Source organism: Drosophila sechellia, chromosome 2R, assembly GCF_004382195.2.
Source record: "Drosophila sechellia strain sech25 chromosome 2R, ASM438219v1, whole genome shotgun sequence".
In the NCBI taxonomy this organism is placed as follows: Eukaryota; Metazoa; Arthropoda; class Insecta; order Diptera; family Drosophilidae; genus Drosophila; species Drosophila sechellia.
The window spans coordinates 3,901,632-3,929,621 of NC_045950.1; the positions used below are offsets into that span (position 1 = coordinate 3,901,632).

Genomic DNA, 27,990 nt, shown 5'->3' on the forward strand with positions numbered 1-27,990 from the left:
CTCGCGGCTCAAAGCGTGCGGCTCTCCGCTCATTCGCGTTTCAACCTTCTGCACAAACGGAGTGGCGCTCGAAATCGAGGAGTACGTGAACTGGCCATAGGCTATGTGGTGTACGATCTTACGAACGTCGGCGATAAACTCGAACTCCGAACCCCCGCTACCCGCTCCATGATCCACGATCACCGAACCCCGAATCACGAACCTCGAACCTCGAATTACAAATTACGAACCTCGAACCGTTGAAGCGGGACCTCGAAGGGCAGCCCTTTGAGCCTTGTCTAAAAAACCGAAACATTCAGTGCGATTATGTTGGTAGGGGGCGCCCTGCACTCCTGCCACACTAAACAAACTGTATATGCAGATATTCGTGTGTACATAATGGGTCACTGGAGCGTGCGATATGCCCAAAGTGACAGCAGCAACAACTGCGGCGACTAAACGTGCGACTCATGCGCAAAGCAACTGACAGAAACACAAAGGCGACAAAAACGAAAAACGGAAAGAACCAACGGCAGTGGGGGACCAAAGGGGTGACCAGGTGACCGGGTGCACAGGTGACCAGGTGTCAATGTCAGCCGAAAACTAAAGCAAGGCTGCTATAGTGCGAGTTCCCAAAGGGGAACCAATTAGATGCACACTCTTACTAAACAGCTAGCTGTTTTACAATAACGAGCTGAATCATTTTTGTTGATAATACTGGAGGTCCAAGGATATGTGTAACTTTTAAAATGAGTGCGATGTAATGATTAAGCGATTTTTAGGCTTAGATAAAAATATATATCAGTGCAGAATTCGTGAGCAATTGCTGAAACTGTTATTCTTTATCAACAACTTACTGAGTGGACGATTGTACTAAGAAAACAAAATAAATGTCGCAGATAATTACTCACTAAATGAACTTAAGTAAAGAAGTAAATGAGCTTATAATGAACTTATGGTGAAGTGAACCCTGGGAATAGTTACAATAATAATATGTGAGGTGTACCCTTCACTTCCTACTTTCCGCAGTTCGCTTTTTCGATTGACTACTGTAGTTAGTGTGCACTTGGCTCGAACCCTGTGTGCAACCCCCGATTGTGGAGGAATGGCCACAGGTTGCACTTCCGCTGCCATTGATTTTCTGCGTGTGTGCTTTAATTTGTTTGTTCGTTATTTTCTAGTTAGCCACGGCTGTGAAAACAACTTTTACAAACAAAAAAAAAATGGAGAAAAAAATCTGAAATAGCAGACATTTCACCCGTAAATTGAAAACGAACAAAAGTGAGCAAGTAACAGCGGGAAAAATGAGAAAACTGAGATAACCGAAACCAATCGGACAGCATCGGTTAACAGTATTAACCAGCGACTGGCGGAGTCTCACTGCCAACTTCCGTTCATTTAAGCAGATTGTTGTTGCAGCCACCAGGGGCAAGAGGCACCCCCCTTTCGAGGGGGGCTCAGTTCACCACAAAAAGAAACTCCACAAAAAACGCATCATTGGCGTGGAATTGCTTTGACTAATTTCCCAATGAATCGGCAGTTGCAGTTGCGCCCTGTGGCTCCAATATATATATATACATATGTACATATCTATGGGTCCATGTGTGTGGCATGGCTATTAAAGTTGGCCGGGAAGAGTGTGAAACCGTTAGTAAGAGCTACTCTGACTGCGGGTCACCCGCTCCTCACCCGCAGCTTGATAAATAGATTCCCTTCAAATATTTGCAAATGTGCACTGAGGGAAAATAGTGACCGACTTGGCCCACTTTCGGCCCAAATACCAGTGAGAATGGCTTAATTTAGTGCCGTCTCATAGAAATCAATTGATGCCACAAAGGTCTTACTCATGATGAACTTTGAGGTTTAATAGCAAAGTACTACTTATAACTTGACTTGACTAGACTTAAGAATTGTCTTTATATATTTATATATGTATATGGGAAAGTCAACACTTTTTTTTCCCTCTGTACATATGAGCTGTCATAATTAATTGAGCCATCATCTGGCAGGCGAAGCTTGAGCACGGCCTTCTGGCCAGTTCTCCGGATGGAGTTGACCCATTTGCCGGCGACCCAATTGCATCTGAAATTGTTGTTTAATTAATCATCAGATTAGTTAGTGTAACAACTTAATTCGACATGCCATGCGAATGCCGCAAACAATTGTGTGAAAATTGCACAAATGCAACTTGCAGATACAAAAACAGACACACCAGATACATATATGTATGTGCAGGTAGATCTGATGCATATTGGGTAACACACCTGGAATGGAAATCAATTTCAGTTGACCAACCTCAACGAAAATGATATGCAAAACGCCGGATTTAGTTTGGTATGCATGCAAATGCACTTTTAATTGCCGCATTGTTTGGGGAACTGCATATCATGGTGTTGCACAGCCCAGCCTATCTTTCGAATCCGCAGCAAATCCCATTCAGAGAATTTCCACACATCCAGCCGGATTTCACTCGAAACTCTAAAGAAATGACTTCGGAGGCCCGCAGGCCACCACTTTTTGTTTCCCTTGTCCGAAATGAACAACGAACACTCTGGAAACCGAACAACAAGTGCGTCGCTACGCCGGCCATCCATCCATCCATCTATCCACGTATCTGTCCATCCATAGATACTTCGGCAGACGTACTGTCAGCGTTTCAAGTCTGCCATTTAGTTGGCCAAGAGCAGAAATGCTGCCTGCTGGCCGAGAATTTCTCTTTTCCAATTTGTGTTGGTTGTGTGCGCATTTCGGTTTCGGCCAGTTTCGCTTGCCAAATAGTTTTTGGGAGCCTGGGGCCTCCGGCTTCTTCCAAGATGAGCCGCTGAGCCACTTAACCCATTGCCAGCCAAATGGGTTAACCCGCCCCTCGAATCGATGCGAATCGCAGCACTCTGCGTAATTACGTGCCTGAAATTAGCATTTTTGGGCGTGCGAACTGCGGCTGTAAGTGCACATTTCACTTTGGGTGCAGCTGAGATACAAATGTATCTCATGAATATACGAAGTCGAAGGTGACAGACCAACGCGGAGAATTCGGTGTAGCTTTTTTGAGATGTGTAGCGATGAGGCATCGCCAGATTCCAGGTTATCTGCAGCTGGGCGGGGGTTCGTTATCTGCCGACGCATTTGTTTATGGGTCTCTGCCGTAAAAATAAACCAAAATTCCTTTGATTGCAGAACGAAAGCAAACGCTCCCAGGCACACACACACACACACACACCAACCAGCAGCACCCCGTAGGGGAAGTCTTGAATTTGTGTATCGCGCCGGCTGATAAGCTGCTCCGTAAGCGACTTTTATTTTCGGTGGCCCAAGTGGAGGCAGTGCGGCAGTGCCCGCTTCCAGTGGCAAAACAATGCTCGTAACTGGCGCGTAATTAACACAAAAAACGGTCTAAAAAAAAGCAGCAGTGAAGCGAATTTGTTTGCCAAAAGTTTTTCTTTCATGTGCGTGAATGGAAAAGAGTGCCGCCTGCATGAGACACTGAGTGCGGAAATGGAAATGGCCTAAGGGCGCTCCCGATTCACAAGCAACCGACACGCACACATCGCCCAGCGGCGACAGCAGCAACATGGCAGGTGAAGTGCTCCTAGTGCCACCAGTAGCATCGCCAGCAGGATGCAACACCAGCAACAGCCAGGAGAGCAGTCCCCATCCCGATCCCGTCCAGCAGCAGCTGAACTCCAGCGTGGACAGCGGCATTGCGGTGCTCGAGGCGGAGTCGCCGACCTTGAGGAGGCGCCAGCGACTGCACCAGTGCCAGCGGATCCTCCAGGTGTTGCAGCGGGATCAGCTCACCCACCAGCAGCTGCGCGATAGATTAAGGTGAGTCAACAACTTTAAGTCCAAGGCAACATATTTAAGAGCCAGTTTATCAATCTTCTGAAGCATTCAGTCGATCCAATTTGATATCAGAGGGGATATATATTAATTTCCATCATTTAATTCGATGACTTAACTATCTGCACCATGTGGCCAGAACGGAAGCCACTGGCAGCTGGGGGATTGGCCTGAGCCGACTTGGGTGCGCATGGAGCCCACCATCATACGGCAAACTGCACTAAGTGCATGCATCTGCAACTCGCAGACTGCGGGCGGATATCAATTTATGCTAATTTGCCGGCCTCAAAATGGAAATGACAAAATCTCGGGCGCAGTCAGTCAGTCACTCAGCCATGTCATTCGTACAGCCAGAAGTCGCTCCGTGAGCAGTCGGAGTCGTCTGGGAACTCTTTTTTAGACAATTGTCATGGAGAAACCCGCTGCTTCTGACCACCGAGCTTTCGAATGAGTTCGCAATTTGGTTGGGAAACTGTGGCGGGGAAGTTCCATTAGAATGATAATGACGACCAACACAGTTTGGCGATCGTAATTGGAAAACCTCTTTGAACTATATTGTTGTCTGTTCATTTTATAGTTGGATAATTATGCTATATAAACTTATATAACTATATTTTTGATGGAGAAACAAGTTGGGCCCTCTTCATTCTTGTTTTTCTATAATATTTCAAGATATCATTTTATAGAACTGAAATACCCATTCATTTAATTACGAATAGAGCATTCCGGAATCGACTGGTTAGGCTGTGGAGCACCCAAATCTGTGGCCCATTCCATGATAATTTCGTTTTTCCACACGAGCTTCGTTGCCCGAGGAGCGGAGTGGCAATCTTATCGAATGTTTCATAATTAAGTTGATTAATGCCAATTAATTGCCGTAAGCTTTGCATGCCCAATGGCAGGGCCAATCGATTTCGTAGGTTTCTTCTTTTGGCCACAAACTCTTGCCACCAAGCAAGTGGCGGACATGTGACTGGCAGCTGCCAAGTGGCATTTGCAATTGCATTTGCATAAGGTCCGTTGGACAACGTGGAATGCCAGAGAATATTGGACGGGGTGGGTGGGTCATAAGTGTCCATATTTCAGCGGCTCAATGGGGATTTGCCTGCCCTCCCCACCCTCGGTTGCATGGCCAACAAAGCTCTGACCCAGTGCGCCACTAAGGGCCAGTTCCAATTTGGTTACTCGCCCGCAACGCACACAAATCCTAAATAAAAAAAAAAAATTTAAAAAAAAAATAAAAACCCTGGAAACATTTGGCCCTAGATTCAACCCAATTGGATAGAGTGTACACCCGTTTGTGACCTCACACCCAAAATAGTCTTGACACTTATCTGCGACTTTTTCGTCGCATACCGAGATATATATATGTAGTTATATATCTCCCGACGCGAGCGGAACTCTTATCAAATCAACGGTCGGTCGGTCGGCTATATACGCGATCCGCCATAACGAAGTGGACAAACAAAATCCACTATAATGCCCATATACCCCAGTTATATATATTGTGCAAAAAAGTAAACAAAACCGAATTCAACTTGGCTAAAACAAACCTGTCGCCGCTCCACTCGCAGTCGGAGTCAGCTGCTCCAATAGCCAGGTTAACTTGACTTGAAGATCGTTGGCACTGGAGGCCCTTATCCACGTGATCTTAATCAGTTTGTTGTATGTTTTGTTTCAATTTGTGCGTCAGGCAGTCGGGATTGTCTACGGTTTGGCCTTTTTGAAGATGGAGCAAGGTGATCGGCGGGCGGGCGATGGCAATTAGCGGACTGAGTTCGTGTGGCAAACACCTGAGCAGCATATTGCCCGAAAAGTGATTGATAATCGTCGTTCGTAACTGCAAACAGAAATAACAAGCCAAGCGAAAATCAAATTGTGTGGTAATTATTTATTCAGATATTTCGCCAGTGAAGTTCACTTCGGTTCAGTGGGAAGATTCCACTCCCAAAATACTACTAAAAAGAAAAATCAAACAAATTTACAAATAAAACCCACATCTTTAATGCCAACTGAAGTGAATAGCACGATAATTAAATACATCATTCTTAGAACCACGCACACACACAAGTGAAGCTATAATTTTTGTAAATATTAAGATTATGCAACTCCCCACTTCTATAGAAGATCTCACTGAAAAGTAGCAATACTGTCGATAGGAGCTTTGCTAAAAACACATACAGACATTTATCAAGTTTAATTAGTGCTAATCGCAATGTGCAAAAATAAACACAAAGAAAAACACTTAGGTAAATAAATTAACGTATAAATAACTGCTAGTACGTGATTCGAACTGCAGACAAAGTTTTTCTAAACTTCTCTCAAGTGATTGCATCTAAACTACGAGATTTGCATACTTAAATGAATAATGTTCTTTAAGTGATTTATGACAACAATTTCATTTATAGTTCTTTGCATTATGCTGGAAATTATTTACCGCCAATAGTCACGACCAATTGCACTGAGTTGTACCTAAAAATATTTATTTACGTGATGTTTTCGCTGGGAGCTAATTGTATTACACGTTTACCTATTTCCAATGCAACTGAATAGCCGAAACTTAAATGCCCTGCACAGGGTATAATTTACCCATACAACTTCATGTCGAAATCTAGGCAATTTAAAGCGAACAAACAAAACTTTTGATAAGGCTAAGGCCAAAGTATTGGCCGAAAACCACGTAAAATGCTCACAAAGAGATGATAGCCGCACATGGAGAATTTTCGGCACTGATAAGTAGTAAAGTATTTCATTAATTCAGTATAGTTACGGTTTTCAATGGAGGTGGAATTAAGTCAGAGGTGCTTCCGATAAGTGTGTGTGCGTGTGCTTCTGATGCAAATGCCGCGCAATCGATAGCGTAATTGAATTCAATGCGAACTCCGCAGTGCCTGAAGCGCTGGATGCGCCCCTACATCTGTCTCATGGAGCTGCCAATCAACCGACCTGGAAGCGGGAACCTGCTGCTGGGACTCACCTCCGTGGTGGGTCTCATTGGAGCCGCCTATCTGCTGCAGTGTGGCGCCCAGCAGCTCTTGGGGTGAGTTAATCAAACGGGGAGATAAATCAAAATATGGCATCCGATGGATACAAGTTCGGCTACGTGAGCCAAGCGCCGGATCCGCACGTGCAGTACGTATGCTGCAAATGCAGCGCGAGATAAATCCGAATAGAAACTGAAACTAAACTTTCTTGACTGCAACTTCAACCCGGTTACGTGGCCATCGTTTCGCATGACTTGATTGCGTTTGCGTGTGGGAAATGGCCGAGCTGGGAGATTTGACATAATTGTTGCCATTTCTCCAGTCGCCGTTTTCCACCAGCTACCATTTGCCATTTGCTACTTGCCCCGACGACGGCGATGGCGATGCAGTTGCTCACTTTGGGCATGGAGTGCGTAGCTTCGCCTTAATTAAGGATTGCGCAATCACCGCCACCTGCCTCCAATTTATGCAGCACCTGTTGTACCTGGGTCCGTTAGACGTTTCATAACACTGCCAGTCCAGACCCAGACGAGCTGTCATTGACTCCTCGCGAATCCGGCCACAAGAACGATAGAACCTCGAAAAATGGCCAGCGGAAGTTGTTGGCCAACAAAGGGCACAACTTTTACCGCCCCCGCCAGCTGCTTTTTCCTTAAAAAGCGTCACAAATTGGCAATAACAACTGGCCATGGCTAACAACGCCCACAATTGTTGGCCTTTCGTCACCTTTTCAATGGCATCTTAATTAGCCGCTTTGTTGACAACAATATTTGTATTATTATTGCGATGCCAGTTACACATCATTTTTTAGTGTATCAGGGTAATGTGCGTATCGAAAGTATAAGGCTCTGAGTAATGCGTATATTTAGTTTTTTTTATATTTATTAAGTGAAGAATCCGTACATCATAAATTTGTATCTTAACATCACAGGGTGGAGAAAATCCTATATATTTAAAACATAAACTGGAAAACTAAAGTTTATATGAGTACTATTTTCTAAGAGCTTTCAGTTCGTTGAGTGAATTATAAACTTATTAATTTCCGGGTTTTAAAGACGACATTTAACGAAGCCAAACGAGTTGTGGAACTGTGGAAAGTCAGCTGCTAAATGCAATTAACTCTGGCCGATGGCTGAGTTTAGATATGCACAGAAATTCTGGGTTTTATTTGCCATTAAAGTGAGAAGAAACCAGTTATTTTGGCCTTGTGGCAAGTGAAAAGCCGCGAAACGAAGTATTTTTAGTGCTTTCAAAACCAATTGTGAGAACAATAACAAGTTGTGGAAAATGTTTAAACTAATGCGATAATATTTACTCACTATTGGGCAGTATTTGCTTGTGGTAAAGGCCGTTGAAAGGCCGTTATCTTCGTAATAAAGCATGCTTTTAGGCTTAGGAATTTAATTTGATATTAAATAAATTGAAGATTTGGCCAGGTGAATATAAAGATATATTCGATATAATTCATGAATCCATTTAGATACGGTTGATGATGATCTCACGAGTGTCGGATAGTAAACTCGCAGATAATCAAAAGCTTATTACACTCATATCAATAAAACAATTTACGATGCCACTTGCTCGCTTCTTCTACCAAGAATTTATTAATCTCCGACTCGAAGTTCTGGGAAATTCTGTAGATTATGTGCTATCAATGGAGCGTTTGTGAAAGCTTCTGGCCCTGTTGGGATATTAATAACCCGACAGAAACTGAGGGCTTGACGCTTTCTTGTGCGGGAATATGCTAATGGTGGACACATGAGACTCACATACATATATTAACCCAGATTCCCAGCTCAGATTTCTAGGGAATCTCGAAATCTTGAGGCATGAGATCGCAGCTTGAAAACTTCCACGGGCTTTATGCGGATGAAAGTGTTGCCGCTCCATGGCGCCATTTGTTGCCAAAATAGTGATTAAAACTGGAATCCAGCTAGAAGTCGATTGATTGGTTTATAAACCACTCACAGCATGCATACATTATATAGTATTAGTATTTGGCTAGACAAGAACCTAGCCAACTCGTTTGCGGAATGTTTCTCACAATTAGCATTTGGAAATTAATGAAGTTCAGGCCGAGAAAAAATATTGCCAAAAATAAATTAGTCGACAAATGAATGCAGCAGACAGGCGATGATGCTCGATGATCTTCTCCTCCAAAACGGTTCCTGCTCGACCAGGTTTCCAGCTCTTGGATCGGATCTGATCGGACCACACTAATCGGAGAAGAAAGGCGATAAATCTGCATGGAAATGTGCGCAGTCATGGCTCCCAGTCCGCCACATAGACATGTCGACCCGTCCGACGGGATCGTGTGCAGGGGGACTCCAACTTACGTCATTAACGAGATTGTTTAGCGCTAGACAGAGAGAGAGATAGAGAGAGACAGGGAGAGAGAGCGGCAGTGGATTCCCGCTCTCCACGATCGAAACCGGCATGTGATACGGCTGTGGCTGTGCCAGTGCCAGTGTGGTTCTGTGGAGAGGCCACAGCTCCATAGCTCTGGCTATGTGGAGCCATAGAGACCCGATGTCTCAGCTGTTGACAGCCGACTCTCAAAGCCAACTGCGCATAACAAAGGCGAACCTTGTGCGAGAAAGTTGTCAGTGTCGTGGAACGCGGATCGCGATTTGATAGCGAATTGGCATTAAGTGCTTCCATTGGCGAAATCGGTTCAACGCGAGTGCCATGCCAAATCCCAGCAAGCCCAACGGCGCTAATCAGTCGACAAACATTTCGAAAACCTGAAAACCCGATCCGGACACCTGGAGAACAGCCCCCAGACCACACCACACGGCAGAGAATCCAGCACAGATCCAGCTGTCGATCGAGTTCCAGGGAGAATGCTCTTCTCCGCGGTGGTGTTGTGCCAGGTGGAGCGGCTGATGTGCCTGCCCATCAGCTTTGCGGTGCTGGGCTTCCTCTTCATGGCCTGCACCATGGAGGTGGTGCTGCTCAAGCTGACCACCACTGATCCGGTGCTCGGACCGCCCGCCGAGGATTGGGAGGAGAACGGGGGCCCGGATGGCGAGGAGCAGATCTACTACGAAAATCTGGAGAACAACTACGAGTACTGGGCGCGCAGGAGGATGCGATTCCATCGACAGCAGCAACAGCAGCAGCAGCATCTGCCCACTTAGAAGACTTAGGCTAGAATACATGTGTATATTTTGAATTAGATCGGTTTTAAGCGGCTATACTGACTGAGCATCTCTCCTACACCTTGTGCTTTCAATCGCTTTTGTCGGCCTGTGCAGGTTTTTTGAATGTTTTCGATGGCCGTGTACGGTTGGCTTTTTCCTTAAATTATATTTGTTTGTTTGTAAGCGAAATTGCGAATTTTGCCATTTGAATAAGTTGAGCGGCGATCCGCTGGGCGATTTCTCATTTCGAGCACGTACAAGACACCCAGGAATTCCCTTCTTCTCTCTTGTGTAAGAACTGTAAGTGACTGACATAATCCGAATGCATATCGAGGCAGCCAGACGCACTGCCTCTTAGATTGTAAGATGTGTGTGATAGATGTACATGTATACTTTAAGCCAGGCCATTTCGCCTAAGTTGATTAAACTCGGTTCGAAGCCCCATTGCCTTTTTGTTTGCCTGGTCCAACGGGTTTGCATTGTTATGCAATTGGCGGGATTTAACAGCCGGGAGAAAGTTAATGGCCCCATGCAATTGCGTTTGGGTGGGGACTGCCCACTACATGCTAGTCGGTCCAAAAGCCAGAAGCAGCACGATCAATGGCTACCGACTAATTGAGCTGAGTTTCAGCCAACGACCTTCTGGCCGTTGAATGACCCCGGCTAATCACCAGAACCGCGACCTGACTAATCGTCTGGTTTCCACCACCATCCAATATTCTCGAAATAACGCGCGCTTCCTTCCGCCTTGTCTCTTCCAGCAAACTAGCCAGTAAGAAGTGGAGGAAGGAGGAGTCCAGCAGCGAGGATCACGCCTGCAACGTCTGCTGTGCGGACCTGGAACTGAGCAGTGCCAAAAAGTGAGTAGAAATACCAGTTTGACATTGTTGATGTTACAGCATTTCTGCCGAAATCTATTCGTTTGTTTGAACAACAATCTGCTGCTTGAAAGCCATATAATAAATAATTCGAACAAACACCTATGCAAAGTATTATTTGCAAAAGAATTTGTTGCTTTCTCCTGCATCGTTTGGGGTATTCACTCCTCTCTTCATCGAACTAAAAAGAAATCAAATTTATTTATGCAAATAAGTATAGTTAAATCTAAAAAACTTTTTTATTATTTCGATGCAAGAGAGCTTTAACCATCTATTCTAAATAATAAATTTCCATAAGTGGCTCTAAGCTCATAAATAAAAATCCCTTTAAGTGACCTATTATACAAGTAATGATCTGGGAAAACCTTTTGCAGCTACGTGACATGTTGCACCTGCGGAAAATCGGTTTGCCGCGGGCCGAAATGCGCCGACTGGCGGCCCAAGGACGCCAAGTGGGAGTGCCAGCTGTGCCAGAGCTCCAAGGAGTCGCTGGCCCACACCTCCTCGTGGGTGGCCGAGCAAATGTCCTTCAACCAGCACAAGTTTGTCTATCCGATGAGGGCCAGGAGCGAGGTGTACATACCGATTGTGGGCGATGGCAACGACAGCAGCATGCGTGAGTGCGATTCCGGGGGGATAGGAGTACTTGGAATATCTAGTCTATACTTGCAGAATTCGAGAGCGTTAGCCAGATTGGACAAACCGCCCACATGGACGAACGGGCCAAGATCCGCGAGTACGTCGAGGAGATTGTGGCCGAAATGCTGGGCGGCAATTTGGACCACGTCAAAGTGGGGCAGCTGTCCAAGAGTGAGAACTGTAAGTACCCAGATTGCCTGAGATTCGATTAGAGCGAATGCAATTCATGCAATTTGTGCAAATCAAATTCAATTGGCGCGGCAACATTTTTTGAAATCTCGCTACATATGTATGTTGCCAAGGTCTTAGCAACATTTGTTGCGGGCTGGCGAACGATAAGTCAAAGCATACTTTTAGGCAAGCTTTCAGGTGAGAGCTTGCTGAAAATACTTTCTGCCTCCTGTTTGTTTTGTTTGCTCATTAACCGATATTTGCACCCCTATTTGACACACACACATACACACACATCACACACACTACACACATGCAATCAGACTTGCAACTCTTTGATAAATTCCATGCGAAGCTGAGTAACCTCCTTATCAATGTGGAAAACAGTTTGTGGGCGCGTGCGCTCAGGGGAGGTAAGTAATCGGTAATCGATAGTCACTAATCGATCGAGCACGCACGCTGTAATCGCCTGTTTTGTACGCTAACCTTTGCATCGATTACTATTTGTTGTAGGCAGTATTTTTGAAACTGTGTTTGATTAGTTTGCTGTTATACTTATAAATGTATATAAGAACATATATATCTTTTATTTTATCAATGGTCAAATCTCAAACAATATAATATTTGAAAAATTAATTGTCATCAAGTGTTTTACATAAGTATAAGTTGGAAACATTTGAAAAATAAGGATTTTTAGGTCAAAATTCTTTAAATTTATCATTGATTTATTATTTTAACAACTTTGAACTTGACCATTTATACAACTTTGAGCTAAGCAGAACATATCTTAAAATAAAATCTATTAAATATACACATTTTTCAGTAACAAGTACCTGCTAACTAATCAACTTATCATGTAGTTTTACAAAAAAAAAGCGTATATTAATCGTAACCCAGTAATGTGTATTTCCTACCCTTGATAAATATTGCTGTTTGTATGTTGAGGCACTCCACCAAAGGCCCTAAAACAAATCTATGAATCAATGATTGCGCCTGTAGTAAAGCTATCTCCTATCAGTGGGTCATAACCAGGGAGTCCAATTAAAATGGCAAAATCAACAACCTGCAGCGCTCTCGCTCCTTGCAATCTCTGCCTCTCTTTTCAACTCACTGAAATCGCGGTCATTGCTGGTTGATAAGAAGCGGCAAAGAGTCAGTTTGTCGGTGATAAGGCCGTAAAGCTCTGATAAGGCTTTTTAGCTATTCAAGTGCCGATGACAGCGAGAACATTATAATACTCCGCCAGCCAGGTACTTTTTCGAGTGCGGCGCTGCCCAAAGTCCCAGCCTCAGCTCAGATGACAGACAGCGATAGGCATTAATCATACGCACCGTTGGCGGCTGTTGCTCACCAACAGGTTTCGTGATTGGAAAATTGGCGTAAATGTCTTACTTACAAGACCACTCAAGATGTTGTGCCTGAACAGTCGATTGATTTGGTCACGCTCCCAGCCTAGTTCGGCGATTTGGGCGGCAAAACGCCTGTAAATTGGTAAATTGCAAAACCAAAACTTCGCCACTCGAACAAATCTCACTACCAGGCCCACTGTGCCCATACAAAATACAAAAAATTGAGTGTGTGAGTGAGCGAGCGTTTAGACGCTCGCCGCTTACCGCTCGGCAATCGCACAGAACGTAACTTCAGTTGCCAGAAGCGACGCGTCGCGATCGTAACGCCAATTCCGCAGCGGCCCAAAAAGTCCGTCCGAAACGCGTGTGATAACATGGAATAAGCCAACAGCATACCTCCCGTAGTCGTGCATAGAACAAGAATTTCGGCCAGCAGATAGAGGAACTTTTCCAGCTGCCAGATAAGACCCTAAGTCAAATAGACCAAGAGCAACGCATCAAGTGACGAGCTATCTGCAACCTTGACCCCACACCAAGTTGGCAAAAAACATACATATAATGAGCAAAAATTGAAATCAATAATCGTGAGGTAAAACAAAGCGGCAGAAGAGGAAGAGACCCTAATCAACGCTAATAAATATTAATGATCCCCCTCCATCCACGGTATCCCCGCTTGGAGCTGGAGCCCCCAATGTGTAATCCCGAGATTAGCGAATTATGATCGTGAAAAGATGATCGCTGACTTTCAACACGCTTCCGTAACCCAAAACGCTCTGCAGTTTATCATTGACCTTAACTAAGTAAAGTAGTTAGCCACTTGTGCACCCAACTTATCGCTGGCCAGTTGGCCGATCGAAGTCGGAGCAGTCTGAAGGGCCTTTATCGAGCACTTGAACCCGCAGTGGTAATACACAGGCATGGCGGTGAAATTAAAAATGAAAATAAAGCGGAAAACAGCGAGTGATAATTGCCCGAGTGATTTCGCCTGAACCCTGAACTTTGGAGTCGCACAATAGACTCGGCGGAGATCGAGAAGTGATCTGTTCTGATCCGGTTGGTTCTGTCCGTCCGTCCGTGCGTCCGTCCTAGGGGCCAGTTTGTGGGTCTATTTCCACTGGTGACTCGTTCTGGATACGAAAGTGTGCGTCTGTGACACCTTTTGCACACCTGAATGACTAACGGGGGACTAGCTGGCTAGACATCACTAGATAAAGAAATATGGGCGGCATTGTAACGCAAAATAGATATCTCGGGGTTATTCATTATGCGAGGTGGTATTTACCGCAATACGTTAATAGACTTAGCGAAGTCAAAGGAGAATGATAAATATGCGAACCATAGTCGCGATTTTCAGCCCCACTGGAGTTCGGGGAGCTCCGGCTGTTCAAGCGTTTAGAGGAGGCGGTGACATATCAAATTTATGTTTTCAGCTCAATTAGTTGAACAATAAAGGCAGCAAAAAAAGCAAACTCAAATATGTGCTCAATATAATTAGCAGCCCAGCCGACCGTTATATCAATGAATGCTCCAAACAAAACCGAAACACAAACGTAAACGTAAATAAACAAATTGGCGAGATACGATTCAGCCGTATCCGATATTTGCGATTGTATCTACATATCTGCATATAGATATATATACATGCAGCATGGACTTCACTTTGGGCCTAGTCACTGGCATGTATGCCGTTTTGGCCGTAATTGTGTTTTACGTGGTTTACGTCATTGAGGTGAAATTAGGTATGGCTAAAACACACACATTTACACACTTACTTTCTTCGCCTTTCACACGCCCATAATCACTAGTCTAGAAGTAACCGAGTTTTCACTTTTATTGTGTTTTTGTATCGATCTCTGCTAACCAAGCATATCTTGTTGTGGCATGTGGTTTCGGCTGGCATTCTGGGTCTTGTAAATTCTGCTCACAATGCTCGATACTTGCTTTCAGATCTGCCGGCCATCGTAAATGGCCATACCAACAATAATAATAACAACAACCATGCGGACTCCGAGCTGGCCGACCTCTCGCAGACCCGACTACGCAGTCTCATCGAGACCATCATAGCGGAGACCCTGCGGAGCTCCTCCCTCAGCGCCAGCGGAGCCGTCTCGGAGATCAGCCTGGACACCAGGTCCCACGTCTCCGAGCTGGCCAATGGCAACGGTCTGAAGCGGCGCCATCGCACCGAGCACTACTTCGAGCCGAAGATCTACCAGGATCTGCTGGCCACAGCGGTGCTAAATAAGGTAAGCTATCTATCAATCCGCCCACCACCTGTGGTACTACCCCGTTTGTTCCATGCCTCATCCCCGTGAAGCCGGGCCATTTCCGCCATTTTAACTGGCCCATTCCGGCCAGTTTTCGCTTTCATTCGACCTGCACTTGGGCGGCTTCGATATTCCAGTTGGCCCATCGCCCAAACGGACCAGGCTAATTAGTTGCAGTCCATTGTCTAGCGCGTGCAGACGTTTTAGGCCACCAACTGGTGCACATAGCGGAAGAATAGCTGAATCAATTCCAAAGCTAATTGGATAAATCAATTCGGAATTTGGAAAGTCGCATAGGTTTCACCTGCCCACCACTCAGGATCATGTCTGATCCAGGCGATCAAGTAAATATGAGTGATTGCTGAAGTAATAAACGCGGGTAGCTAGCGAAATGATTCAGCGAGCCATATCAGCACTGGTACTCCGATCTTATCACTGCGTCACTAATCCAGTCAGCATTAAACTGACCAATTGCCTTATCGAATTCTTCCTCTGCAACGTGGCCAGTAATTGACTTCGTCACGGCACTCAATCAATATTGGTCTGGTTAACGATGACGAAACGAGGGAATGGTCGTCAAGTGTCGTTGTAGTTAAATATTGCCGGGTATAATCAGCTTAAGGGCTTTTTTCCTTACAAGCAAATTGACCCACAACAAATCGGAAAATCGGAAAATCGGGAAATCAGAGGAGCTCTGGGGTTCAACAACACTACTATTGCTATTGCACAATGCCAAGGTCTCACTGGGTTAAAATTTTGCGGTTTCTTTGCCAGATTGCGGATAAGGAAGGGAATACAAGACTGGCGGCGGAGAGTACGCCGGACTTGAGTGGTCGCCACATTGACGAGAATTTCAATGCCGAAGCGCTGAGCACCACGTCCGGAAGCTCCATTGAACCACGGAGTGATTGCAGCCTCACCGATCATGAAATCGGACTGGATGTAAGGGATTAATCACTTGTAGCTTTAACACCTGGTCAACCCTTCATAATTGATTGCAGAATGGCAAATCCCAATCCCTGCAAACGGACTTGGAAAGGGAATCCGTGCTTAGTGACTACATAGCCGCACACATGGTGCCACTGCCGGACTTTTCAGCATCCGTCACCGAATCCGAGGATGGTAAGTGACTACCCCTCCAACAAGCAATATATTTCCCAGGTATACAAAGGTGCCTTCTCTTCCCTTGCAGATATTGGATCCATCTCCTCGGGCATGATCGGAGACGGAAACTGGGAGGACAACTGGCTGTTCAAGAAGAAGCGCAGCTCGGCCACTCCGAGCAGCATTGGCATGCTGGTGCCGGCGCCGAGGGAGAATGTACGTGCCCAGATTGGGGATAAGACCACCGACGAGGTGAGCGATCTCTCGGAGATAGGTTCGGACATCGAGGAGAGCTCTCTGGATCTGCTGCGCTGCAACGATCTCAACGATCGTCTGCTGAGCAAACACCTTATTGGTGGACAAAACACCAAGATGGTCCTCGACGAGCTCGTAGATCGCACCAGTCTCACGTCTCATACATTGCCGGAGGAGAACGAGCCCGCATTCACGGAGACAACCAATGAGTTTGTGGTGTCCCCGATGGCCATGCCCTCTGATATAAAGGCGCCGTCTCCGACGCCACCTCCGCCACCAATGATATTCCAGGATGACTTATTGAACGAGGAGACAGACCACACTCCCATCGCAGGTAACTTCCATGAACTTATCATATGTACCTCCGTCTATAGAATCTCATTACTCTTGCTATGACTTAACTAACCCCTTACCCAGATGATTAGCTCGCTAGATCGTTGATAGCTTTTTAGGTGTAGATTGCCCGGAACCCCTCCTTTAGTATCTCAGTCCACTTGTGCGTGATCTTTAAGCACCGGCATTTAGCAGTCGTTTGTGTTACAGCCCAAGGAGAATCCGAGGAGCTGTCCAGCCTCGATGGCTGCACTGGCTTTAGCACAGTCGAGTACATCGATGAGGGGCAGATGCACGATACTGTGCCATCGGTGATCGAGATCTTGGCAGCCATGGCCCTGGGACCCATGCTAGCTGTTCCGGCATCTGAACAGCCCGGTGCCATGACACCCAGTGAGATGCACACCCTCAAAGAACTGAGTGACTTGGCCCTCGCCGAGATCAACGCTCGCACCGTGGACCTGGTGCACGCCCACTCACTGGACATAATTGAAGAGGAGAACACGGAACCTTCAGAAGCTGGCCCACAGCTACACCTTGACTTTGTCCCACAGCCACCGCTCGAAGAGATTACAACTACTGACCAAACGGATGTGCTTCCACCTCCTACACAATTAAAGCTTATATCTGAGATTGAACTGCCGCCGCCTATAGAATTGGTCCAAGATATCAATTCTATGGAAACGCAGTATCCTGCAGCAATTGTCCCTGAATTAGAGATTCCAGGACAGACTGCGCCTGTGGAAATTGTTCCGGAGATGAAAACTGATGTAGAGTCCGTGCAGATTGTCCCAGAAATAACACCTCCTTTGGATTTTGTACCAGAAGACCAATCTAATGTGGAATCAAATCAAGTAGTTCCAACAACAGAATCTGATGTTGTCCATGTGCCACTGCATGTGGAATCTGGTCCAGAAATACCAGTGCCATTAGAAATCGTACCAGATCCCTTGGTAATTGCTGACTCCGAACTACACTCAGTGGATCCACCAGAAGCTATAAATGTCGCTTCGCTGGACTTGGAACCGCAAAAGCCTTTGGATTGCGATCCTGAAACTGTGCCAACTCTAGAACCTATCGAGCTTAATCCCGGAGCAGAATCTATAGGAGTGGATCAAGGGCCCGTAACCAACGTGGTTCCAGGTGATCCCACAGCAAGTTTATCAGAAAAAATTCCGGAAATGATTGCAGACCCCATACCTGTCCCAGTAGACAATGGTACACAATTGGATGAACTGGGAACTATTGAAGCTGATACATCAGTCCCAATGGAAACCGTTTCTGTAGTGGAACCCCAAGTGCCTGTGGAAGCTGACGCCGTAACTGAATCTGATCCTGTGAACTCACTCCAGCCGCTGGATAATGTTTTAGAGATTCCACCTTCACCAGTGCCAATAGATTCAGAGCCTCTAAATATTGCAGCCGATTCATCGCTACCTTTAGAAGTCGCAGAGCCCGAGGAATCAACTACTATAGAAGTTGCTACAGTGGATTCAACACAATTTGTAGAGACGGAACTACCAACGGCCGTGGAAAGTCTAGTCTCTGTAGGAAAGCTTAAAGACGGTGAATCTGTTGATGTCATAATAGCAACTGACTCTATCGTAGTAAGCCAGCCACAAGTTGAAGAAACTGTTAGACCATCAGCTTCTGTGGACATAGATTCAGAAAATCAAACAGTGGCACTAGTTTTCAATGTTCCAGAATCGCAAGCAATATCAGAAGAAGTCGTATCGACAATTGAAACGATAAGTCCGCCACTTCCAACTGAAGTTGCCGTTCCAGTAAAGTCCATTGACGTGGAAACTTCAGAGTCTTCAGGAGCTACAGAACCTGCCTCAGTTGAACAATCAGAGCCCGTGGATATTGTTCCGGAAATACACAATGTCCCAGTTAACTCATCTGAGCACTGTGAATCGGTCCCTGAAGCGAATGTGAATATACCACCTATGGAAATAGTTCCACTTGAGAATAGCCCGTCCATGGAACTTCAAGACGAATTACCTCAAACATTGGAATCTAGTGCAGTGGATCCCCCAGCAGCGCAGACCGTTGCAGTTGATCCCTTACCGGTTACAGAAGTTGGTCCGGACGTAGTTCTTTTGGAACCCCCATCGCTTGTGGAAACTGACCCAGATACAATGGCAATAGAAAACCTTGATCCTATGGAAATTAAGCCTGAACCAGAATCTAGCGCAACAGAAAATCTGACACCTATCGAAAGTTTAGCTGAAGCGGAGTCCATCGATGTGAAAAACCAAATTAATTCGTCAAATCATGAACAGCAAACCATATCAGTAGAACCACAACCGACAGTCCCAATGGATACTATACAGCCTATTGAAATCGTTGAAGAAGTAGCATGCAACACCGTAGATTTAATAGCCACCACTGAAGCTATTAATGTTGATCACTCAGAGCCTGGAGAAGCAGCTCCTATAAGTGAAGTACTGGAATCCCATAGTTCTGGAGGAGAACTTCCTGAAGCGGACTCTCACACAATAGAACCATTACCAGCGGAAGTGATCGAAATGGTACCCCCAATATCTGCAGAATCGCTGGCTCCATCTGAAGCTGTTGAGCTAGTTTCTCCATCTGCTATTGTATTGGATATCCAATCACTATTACCGGAACAACTGGAGCCCATGGAAAATGCAACTAAAATTGAAATTGAGGGCATGGTATCACCAGCACCCGTGGAGATTGTTCCTACCACAACAGAAGATTTACTCCAAGCTGAATCCATAGTGGAGACCGCTTGTCCCGTTCCAACGGTAGAGGAAGTAAAACCCATGGAAGATTCAACAGCTGCTATAGATAAGGCACCACAGATAGCACCTATTGAAGAAGAAAGTTCTCAACATTCGGAAAAGGAAACTCCAGAGTCAGTGGAAGTGGGTTTGGACACACCAAATGTGACTGTTGTAATAAGCACGACTCTTGAAGTAACTCCTACGGCTACGGAAGCTGTCAGTATCCCTACATCAGATGGAGCATCAACAGTAACGCCTGAACCTCCTAAAAATAATTGTGAGACTGCACCTCTAGCAGCTAAAGAAAAAGAACCAAATGAAGCTATAGAGACGCAATCGATCACTGCTGATATCACACTTCATGATGAAATTGTTTCTCAACATGGAAATCTTGAAGCCTCCGAACCGCAAGCATCGATCGCAAACCTCAACGACATGGAATCTAAAGAAGGTTTAGAAGTTCCTGTAAATGTATCACAGTCTAAAGAAGATGATATTCCGACAGAACCCATCGCAGTGGATGTTGCAGTTCCTGAAGAAGTTGCTCCCCAATGCGCAGTGGTCGAAGTAGGAGTATCAGAGCCAGAAGAAGGAACGCCTGCGACAAATAATTTAACTTCAGGTGAAAATCCACCAGAGGCAGTGTCGGAATTGGTGGCTGAAGAACCAACACTGCATGAGGAAATACATACAGAATCCGGTGAAAATGATTCCCAAAAAAGTACTGATGCAGAGGATTTACATGAATGTAATATGGAAGCCGAAGAAAAAGTGGATCCCCTACCGGCTGCAGCAGAAGTTGCTCCAGACATAATTACCTTAGACCCCCCATCGCTTGTGGAAGTTAGCCCGGATACACAAGCAATGGCAATAGGAAACATTGCTCCTTTGGATATTATTCCAGAACCGGAATCCATGGAAATTGAGCAACCAGTACCTGTGGAAAAACTAGAGTCTATCGTAGTGGAGAGTGAGCCTGTAGCAATTGATCATCCAGCGCTGTTGGAACCATCAGTTTCTGCAGAATTCCAAGATAAAGTTGCTTCAGCACAGCAACAAGTTCCAGAAAATAAATCCGTCGAAGAGGATTCACCAAAAGTTAGTATAGGGGAAGAAATACTTACAATGGATCCTATTACGCCTGCAGATGTGGTTTCTGAGGAACCAATACCTTCTAGTGAAGCCACCTTAGTTGAAGTAATAGCTTCTGAACCATTAAAAACTGTGATTGAACCAGTTTCAGTATCTCAATCGCCAACTATTGAAGACACAACGCCGGAGGAAGTGACTCAATCTGTCGCCGTGGATACAACAGATACCGAAGTCGCATCGGCGGACCCCATCCAAATTGATCAAAAAGAACCACCTGTTCAGGTCCAACTCGTTTCTCTAATCGAAACTAGCGATCCACAAGAATCACCAAAAGATACTGCGCAGGTCGAAGGTGATTCAGTGGATCAGGCAACCCTTCCGCAAGATTCGGAGACAGATTCAATCGCAGTGGAGCCATCTATTCCTGTCAAGCAAAGCGAAGATTCCCTAGGGGACCCACCAGCAAGTGCTCAGAATGTGCTAGACGTAGGACCTGTTGAAGTCAATCAATCGGCCCCAGAGGAAATTTCTGGGAGTGATTCTGTCGCAGTGGAACTGTCGAATCCTGTGGAGCGAATCTTAGATTCTTTAGGAAACACAGATTTGGGGGCAGAGACAGAATCTGCAGGCGCAGATACTGAAATCTGTGTGGACCCAAACACTCCTGCAAAGATTGCAAGCCTAGAAATCAATGAACTGGAAATAGTAACTTCCGAGGTGAAGGAGGATCCGTTGGTAGAATCGACGACCATCGATGAACAACCATCGGCTGTTTTGGAGCCCTTAGTTTTGATTTGCCAAGCGGAATCTACAAATCTGGATCATGCACTAACAGAGAACCTTGTTCCTCAAGAACAATCAGTTCCTAAATCGTTACCAACTAATTTAACCATACAAACACAACCTACGGACTTGGAGACTCAACCATCTACGGAACCTATTCTAGAAACGGAAACTGTGGATGTAGAAGAGGTGAAACCAGCTGACATGGGAGATTCAACAGTAGATAAGTCGCAGGAAACTGAGGAAATGGTTTTGAAATCGGAGAGCTCCAAGGGGGAACCTTTAGAAGCTACTGAGTTAGTCACTCCGGAGCCAGTTGTGTACGGAGTACCTAATTCCGAAACGGAATCTACCTGTGCAGATTCAATGATATCCGTTAACTTGGTTCCACAACTAGATTCAGTTCCTTTGTCTGAACCAGAGAATTCTGAACCGCATGCTTTTGAGAACCCCATTCCAGAATCAGTTTCGAGCACTGAGGATTTACTAGAACCTGCACAAGTTCTTTTACAAGAAGATCCTGTCGATATGGAAAACCTACCGGGCGTGCCAATTGTTCCTGATGTATGCGCCCTTGAATTGGTACCCTCTCCTGTCGGAGTCACTACTCAATCTGTAGATACAAACGCCATAGTTCCTGTGGAAACTTCGCCTATGGATGTTGAAAGTACTCCAGATTTACAAGCTGAAGCATTGGAACCTCAAGAGTCCGTGCCTGCAGCACCAGTAGAGGTTGTTCCGGAAACAGAACATCTCACAGAGGAAACAAAAAATGAAACGGCAAAAAAGGTTGCAGAACCAGCCATCCCAGTGGAAATTGTTCCAGAAGAACAACTTCTATCATCAGGAAATAATGTTCCGGTGGAAAAAGATACTTCATCCGTACCAGTTGAAACTCCTTCCGATACAGTATCTATTCCAGTGAGTGTGGACACCGTGGAGCAAAAGGAGAGTAACGTTAGTGAGGAACCGCAGTTTGGTGAAGATATTTTAAAGAAAGATGATGCAATATTAGCATCAGTAACTGCGAATGCGGATTTATCAAGCGATACCCAACTAGCCAGTATAGACCAAGAATTAAAGGATGCGGGAACAGAAGGTATACACAATCATACATCGGTAGACTCCACCAATGGCGATTGCTTCGCCTTGGGGAAAGCCAGCACCCACAAGTATCTGCGAAGACAGCCCAACATCCGAGACACACCACCGAGCGATGCAGACTCACCCAAGAGATCCGAGCCGGTCAACCTCTTCGGGACCATTTGCAAGTTTTACATAAAAGACAAGCGACTGCTGGCCACAATCGAACGAAGGCGCCGCCGCTCCTTGATCATGCACAAGTACCTCAGCTCCTTCGATTCCCTGGATGACAGCATAGACGAAGTTGCGTATGATTCCCATTCTAGCCTCTTTGAGGAACTGGACGAAGTTAGCTTAGATTCCTCCAAGGATATTCAACCCCCAACGGGCAGGGCACCAACTCCAGTCTCTGAAGTTGACCCCATTCCCTTCGTAGACAATTGCTTTGCATTTGAGACTAATGAGACTGAAACTAATATGGTAGATGATCTTAGCGTAGATACGGATAAGTCCGAATGTATAGTTAACATGAAAAATATGTCTAAGTGTGATTTAGATACGAAAATTGAATCTGACAATTTGGATAGTTTAGATACACCGACATCTCCGTGCATTATTAGTACAAAAAACCGAGATGAGTCGCCGGACTTCCAAAGTAGAACTTGTTTAGATATTGACGCATCAGATAGCCCGGAAGATCATTTAAAGCACGTAGAAGTCGATGTCACTGTAGGTGATAATGTAATCTTAAGACTAGATATGGCCAGCCAAACCTCCTGCGATATGGCCGATGAACTAGAAGTAGAAGCTGACTCCACCATTGCGTTTAGTTTGAGCGAAATCACATATAACTTTATCAATGAAATTCTCTTCTCAGATCAATTAGGTTCTGAGTCCATTGAAAGTGACGAGAGTGAACCCTCCACCGCCTGCGAGACATTCAACGCAGATGGTGACTCTGATCAGGAGTTTGTTAGCCAGAGGGTCTTAGTCCTAGACGATCGGCGATCCCTTAGTACTAACACAAGCTCTAACAACAATGTGCACACCCACCTGCATCTTCCTCTAACCCAAACTAACAACCCGACCTCGGGAAGCAGACGCACCAATGGAAAACTAACAAATGGTTCCCTTCGATGGTCGGGTAGCTATGCCACCGAGCTCCCAAACGGTGGATCCTCGGGTGCCCAACCAGACGACGTTGCCGATGACGATGTTGTACTGTTGCGGCGCTTCGTGCCAGGTAACACTCGGTTGTGGCCATAACTGTCATCTCTCGGTGTTTGTTGTTGTCCCTCCCCTACGTCTGCCTAAATACGTGTTTATGTTAGCCAGGCTACACTGTCCTTTGTGTGTTGTGTCGTGCCGTCGACGGTTGATCCTTGGATTTAGGATCAGCCGACCTATTTAACCATGAAACAAGGGGAACTGAAAGTAATTACTAACTGTCTATGGAAGTCTCTCTAAATCTCAATAACAAATGAAAAACCGGTAATCTCGAATATTAAATATATATAGGTTTTGGAAATATGCCTTATGTATTAACAAGTTTTTGTTTGATTTCAAAGACTTAGCCATTCCAATTCACACTTCCTTGTAATCATAATAGTGCCTAGTAAAATAAAATATTTACTCCTTTTAAAAGTTGGAATAAAGAAGTTAATTACGAATTTCAATCGAAATCAAACAAAAAGAGTTTTACTGGAGAAAATTCAAGTTTTACATTTGCAACTGGGAAGATCAAAAACTTTTAAGAGAGAATAGCTTAACACAAGTTTGTTTATTACTTTCCGTTCACTCCGATTTTCAAGTTCAGACTCCATAAATTCCTAAACGACCTTGATCCCAACCATTTCCAGGTTCCATTGCGGAACGCGAGGTGAAGAAGTGGTACAACGCCGTTGAGATGCCAAATAATCCGTACTCCCCGGAGGCCCTGAAGCAGCGCATCAGTGGCACCCAGGAGCGCTACATGGATGTGCCCAACATCAGTCCGAGTGCTGAGCAAAAGGCACTGGCATCGGCGCTGACGGAAAATCCGGATCCGCCAGCGCCCAAAGCGGATTATAAGCGGTGAGTTTGGGAGAGAGCACCTACCAGCCTGTGCTAGGTCTAAGTAATTTCTGTGAATCTCTAATCTTTAGCTATAGCCGCGACTACTACATCAACAATGCTCCAACATCCCCTGACAGCACGGGGAGTGGAAAGGCCGCCACGACCAGCGCAGCCGAGGATGTGGAGGACATCGTGATCAACGAGGTAAATCAAGAACCAGAACCACATCCACCGCATGGCCGCATTTCAAGTGGCGCTCAGAGCACCGCTGCCGACCTCTCTCATTGGACCCTATCCACGCCAGTGCGACGCAGTAGCTCACTAAAGTTCATTAACAGCCGCCCCTTCCACTCCCCCTCCCCCTCGCTGGGCTACGAGAGATCGGTGCCCCTCGAGAGACCTTCGACCTCGGCGTCCCATTACCGCGAATCGAGTTTGGGTTTGGGTGACGACGACGACTTTGACCTGAGATCGCAGCGCTCCTGGCGCAGCAGCTACAGTTCACTGCCCAAGCGACACACGCAGTCCTCGCTGAGCCTGCACAGCAATGGTAGCGGGGTGTCCTTCGGCTCGTCCGTGTCCAAGAGACGTCCAGCGGCAGGTGGGCCCTCCGCCGGCGTGCTCACCCAGTTCGAAAAGCAGCTGCTGCACAAGGACCTCAAGCGGAATAGCTTCCGGGCGGTGTCCGCCACGTCCAAGGACTTTGTCATGAATCCGCTCTTCGAGAGCGAGCCGCTGGGCGGGAAGACGGCCCTGCGGCCGGAGACGGAGGACCAGGGCGACTCGGGGGTGGACAGCTGCCTGAACGGCTTCAGCGGTGCGGACGCCAAGTACAGCAACAATAGTCTGCTATTCTAGGAACTCTGGGGATCGTTTGGGTCATAGGCCCCACGGATATTTGCCAAATTACGCATAGCTTAGTCAAACAAATAGATGTTAAACACTAGTCAGTATAGCAAAGCCAATTTCTCTGTACATAGCAATTAGGATGGGCATCGGCGGGAATAGAAATTACAAAATTACAACAATACTGAAACACGGGAAATGAGGCAGGCACAGAATCTCCCGCACTGGAGGGGCAACCGATTCCTACCTTTCCACTGCACCAGCACCTGTTGCACCAACCACGCCACGCGAATGAGAGGGTCGAGCTAGTGTTCTGATCGTAGCTTTAGTTAATACCACTTACGTAATGCTAATGCCCTAGAGTATGCAACGTTTGTTTTTAATCATTATACTTGCTGTTAATTTTATGAAATAATATGATAAATCCTGTACCGTATCTGTATGCACACCGCTAACGCTCTTTCCAACGAAACACCATACACATATGCCTAGCGATATCTAGAAATCTATAATGCAGTAATTCCAAATAAAGCCAAACAATAAACCAACCAACAAACAAAGCCAATACTGAACCACTGAAACAAATGTTTTTAGTATCCGTATCCGAATCCGTATCCCAATAACCCTAACGAAGTGGTGAGTACAAATCCGAGAATTAGCAGAAATAGCCATTTAGATCTGACTAACAGCATTTGTTTCGAAGTCAAGTGATTGTAACTACTTGTAAATGATAAACTTGCCTGCATGCTGCTGCCCTAGCGTCCACCAAAAAGTCCACCACATCTGCTAGACTCTAGATCCAATCCACGCCTACACTAATACTGAATACTAAAACGCCCACACTTCTTATTTCCATCGAATCCTAACCACGTACACTAACCAACAAACAAACCAACACGCACCCACCAAAACCACTGTCAACTACCAAACCGATAATGTTTTACCAAAAGGCTCGAAAGGCAAGACTACCTGCCACTGAGCAGGATCCGCCGCAGGAATCGATATCGGTATACAAAGCCACGCCCGTCCAAGTCCTGGATGAGTCCCTGGATTCGCAATCGAATCCCTCGCTGTACTCCCTGCAAACCGCGACCACAAACACAAGCGATGAATCCGATACGGTTCGCATTTACGACTTTAACAAGCAGGAAACAACGGTTATCAGGGCTGCTCCAGCGGAGCAGCAGCCCAGCGACTCCACCACTTCCTCCATGGAGTCCGCCCAGGCTGCTCCACCTTCGGTTTCTTCATCCATCGACTCATCAGTGTCCCAGAAGCGGGAGCGTCCTGTGGTTCTTCAGTTCGGCCCAGGCGATTCGGTGCCAACATTAGGATCGCCTGCTAGTACGCCCACGCGGGGATCCACTCCTCCTGCTTTTAGATTCCTGCAGCCCAAACGTCGCCTCATCGATCCCAGTCAGGTGCTATCCGTCGACGAGGATGATGTGGTAAGAGTAACTCGGATGGTTGACTTGGTAACGTATGCTAATGCACCGCCCTATTGTTAGCCTGAACCCACAACTCCTGCGGCTGAGAAGCCCGTCATCGAAGATGAGGTGGCCCATTCCATGCCATCTGTTAAGGCTCTGGCGCAGGCATTCCTCCTGACCAGCAAGCACACACAACCCCAACGAAGATGGCGGGCCAAGGTAAGAAAAATGATGTGAATCTCACCCATTAACAGGTAGTTTAATCAAGTGGAATGATCCCCTTTATAGGTTAGAATAGCAGCCCCGCCAGACACTCCAGATAAGCCGAACACGTCACTGGCCAAGCGGCACAAACTGGAGCACGCCGTCTCCATGGCAGAAGTAGCCGATGAGTCTACGATCGCCTCGGACTTATCATCACTCGAAACGTTAGCTCTTTAGAGAACCTTAGTCGAGCTATTACTATTTTAGATTGCATCTCATTTCAGGGATCCTTCCATACATTCGGAGGCCACTCCACCTATAGCCTCACCGGCGAGTCCTGTGCCCGTGCGCCACGGATTCCTCCGGAGCAATATTGCTTTCTTTGAGAATTTAAAGTTCAAGTGAATATGCGAATGCAGTTTTGTTGGGTGCGACCATTGGTTGATCTTCCCGGAGGGGAAAATGCAAGACAATGGCAAAGCACCAATCCGGCCATACTCCAATCCAAATCTTCGCCAAATACCATGTGCCATGGCCGCCATTTCCCAGTCGAAACATCACGGAAACAAAGTACTTAACTTCAGTTGGCCGTTAGCATGCGCCATTGTTAATTGTAGTTCGTATTTACTATTACATAATTCTTATATCCATGGATACTATTTATTTAGCTCTAAGATATGTATTACGTACTTTTTAGGCGTAAGAGAAACTATCCCCACTTCAGCTGAATAATGTTACACCTTGCCCGTTCTAGTTTAAATGTTACATAATTGTACTCAATAAAACATATAGAAAAGCAAAA

General features: G+C 45.9%; 2 protein-coding genes across 14 annotated transcripts; both read left to right on the forward strand.

The window, feature by feature from the left end:
• Positions 1-2: 2 nt before the first annotated feature.
• Positions 3-27,990, forward strand: LOC6608027 (titin homolog). Of its 13 annotated transcripts, none has more exons than XM_032716951.1 (17): positions 3-81; positions 3,157-3,804; positions 10,708-10,806; positions 11,199-11,440; positions 11,497-11,643; positions 11,958-12,047; positions 14,931-15,229; positions 16,025-16,192; positions 16,252-16,372; positions 16,443-16,943; positions 23,531-23,896; positions 24,513-24,726; positions 24,798-24,912; positions 26,505-27,002; positions 27,063-27,203; positions 27,273-27,412; positions 27,473-27,990. In XM_032716951.1, exons 2-17 carry the CDS (start codon positions 3,551-3,553, stop codon positions 27,591-27,593), a joined length of 3,516 nt encoding a protein of 1,171 aa, XP_032572842.1. In that variant the 5' UTR covers positions 3-81; positions 3,157-3,550; the 3' UTR covers positions 27,594-27,990. The 13 variants fall into 13 exon arrangements, with proteins under 13 accessions (XP_032572842.1, XP_032572846.1, XP_032572844.1 ...); XM_032716954.1 differs by lacking the exons at positions 3-81; positions 3,157-3,804 and adding exons at positions 5,377-5,702; positions 6,708-6,859; XM_032716955.1 differs by lacking the exon at positions 23,531-23,896.
• On the forward strand, positions 9,333-10,390 carry LOC116800676. Its single transcript, XM_032716977.1, has one exon. It carries the CDS (start codon positions 9,647-9,649, stop codon positions 9,941-9,943), a length of 297 nt encoding a protein of 98 aa, XP_032572868.1. The 5' UTR covers positions 9,333-9,646; the 3' UTR covers positions 9,944-10,390.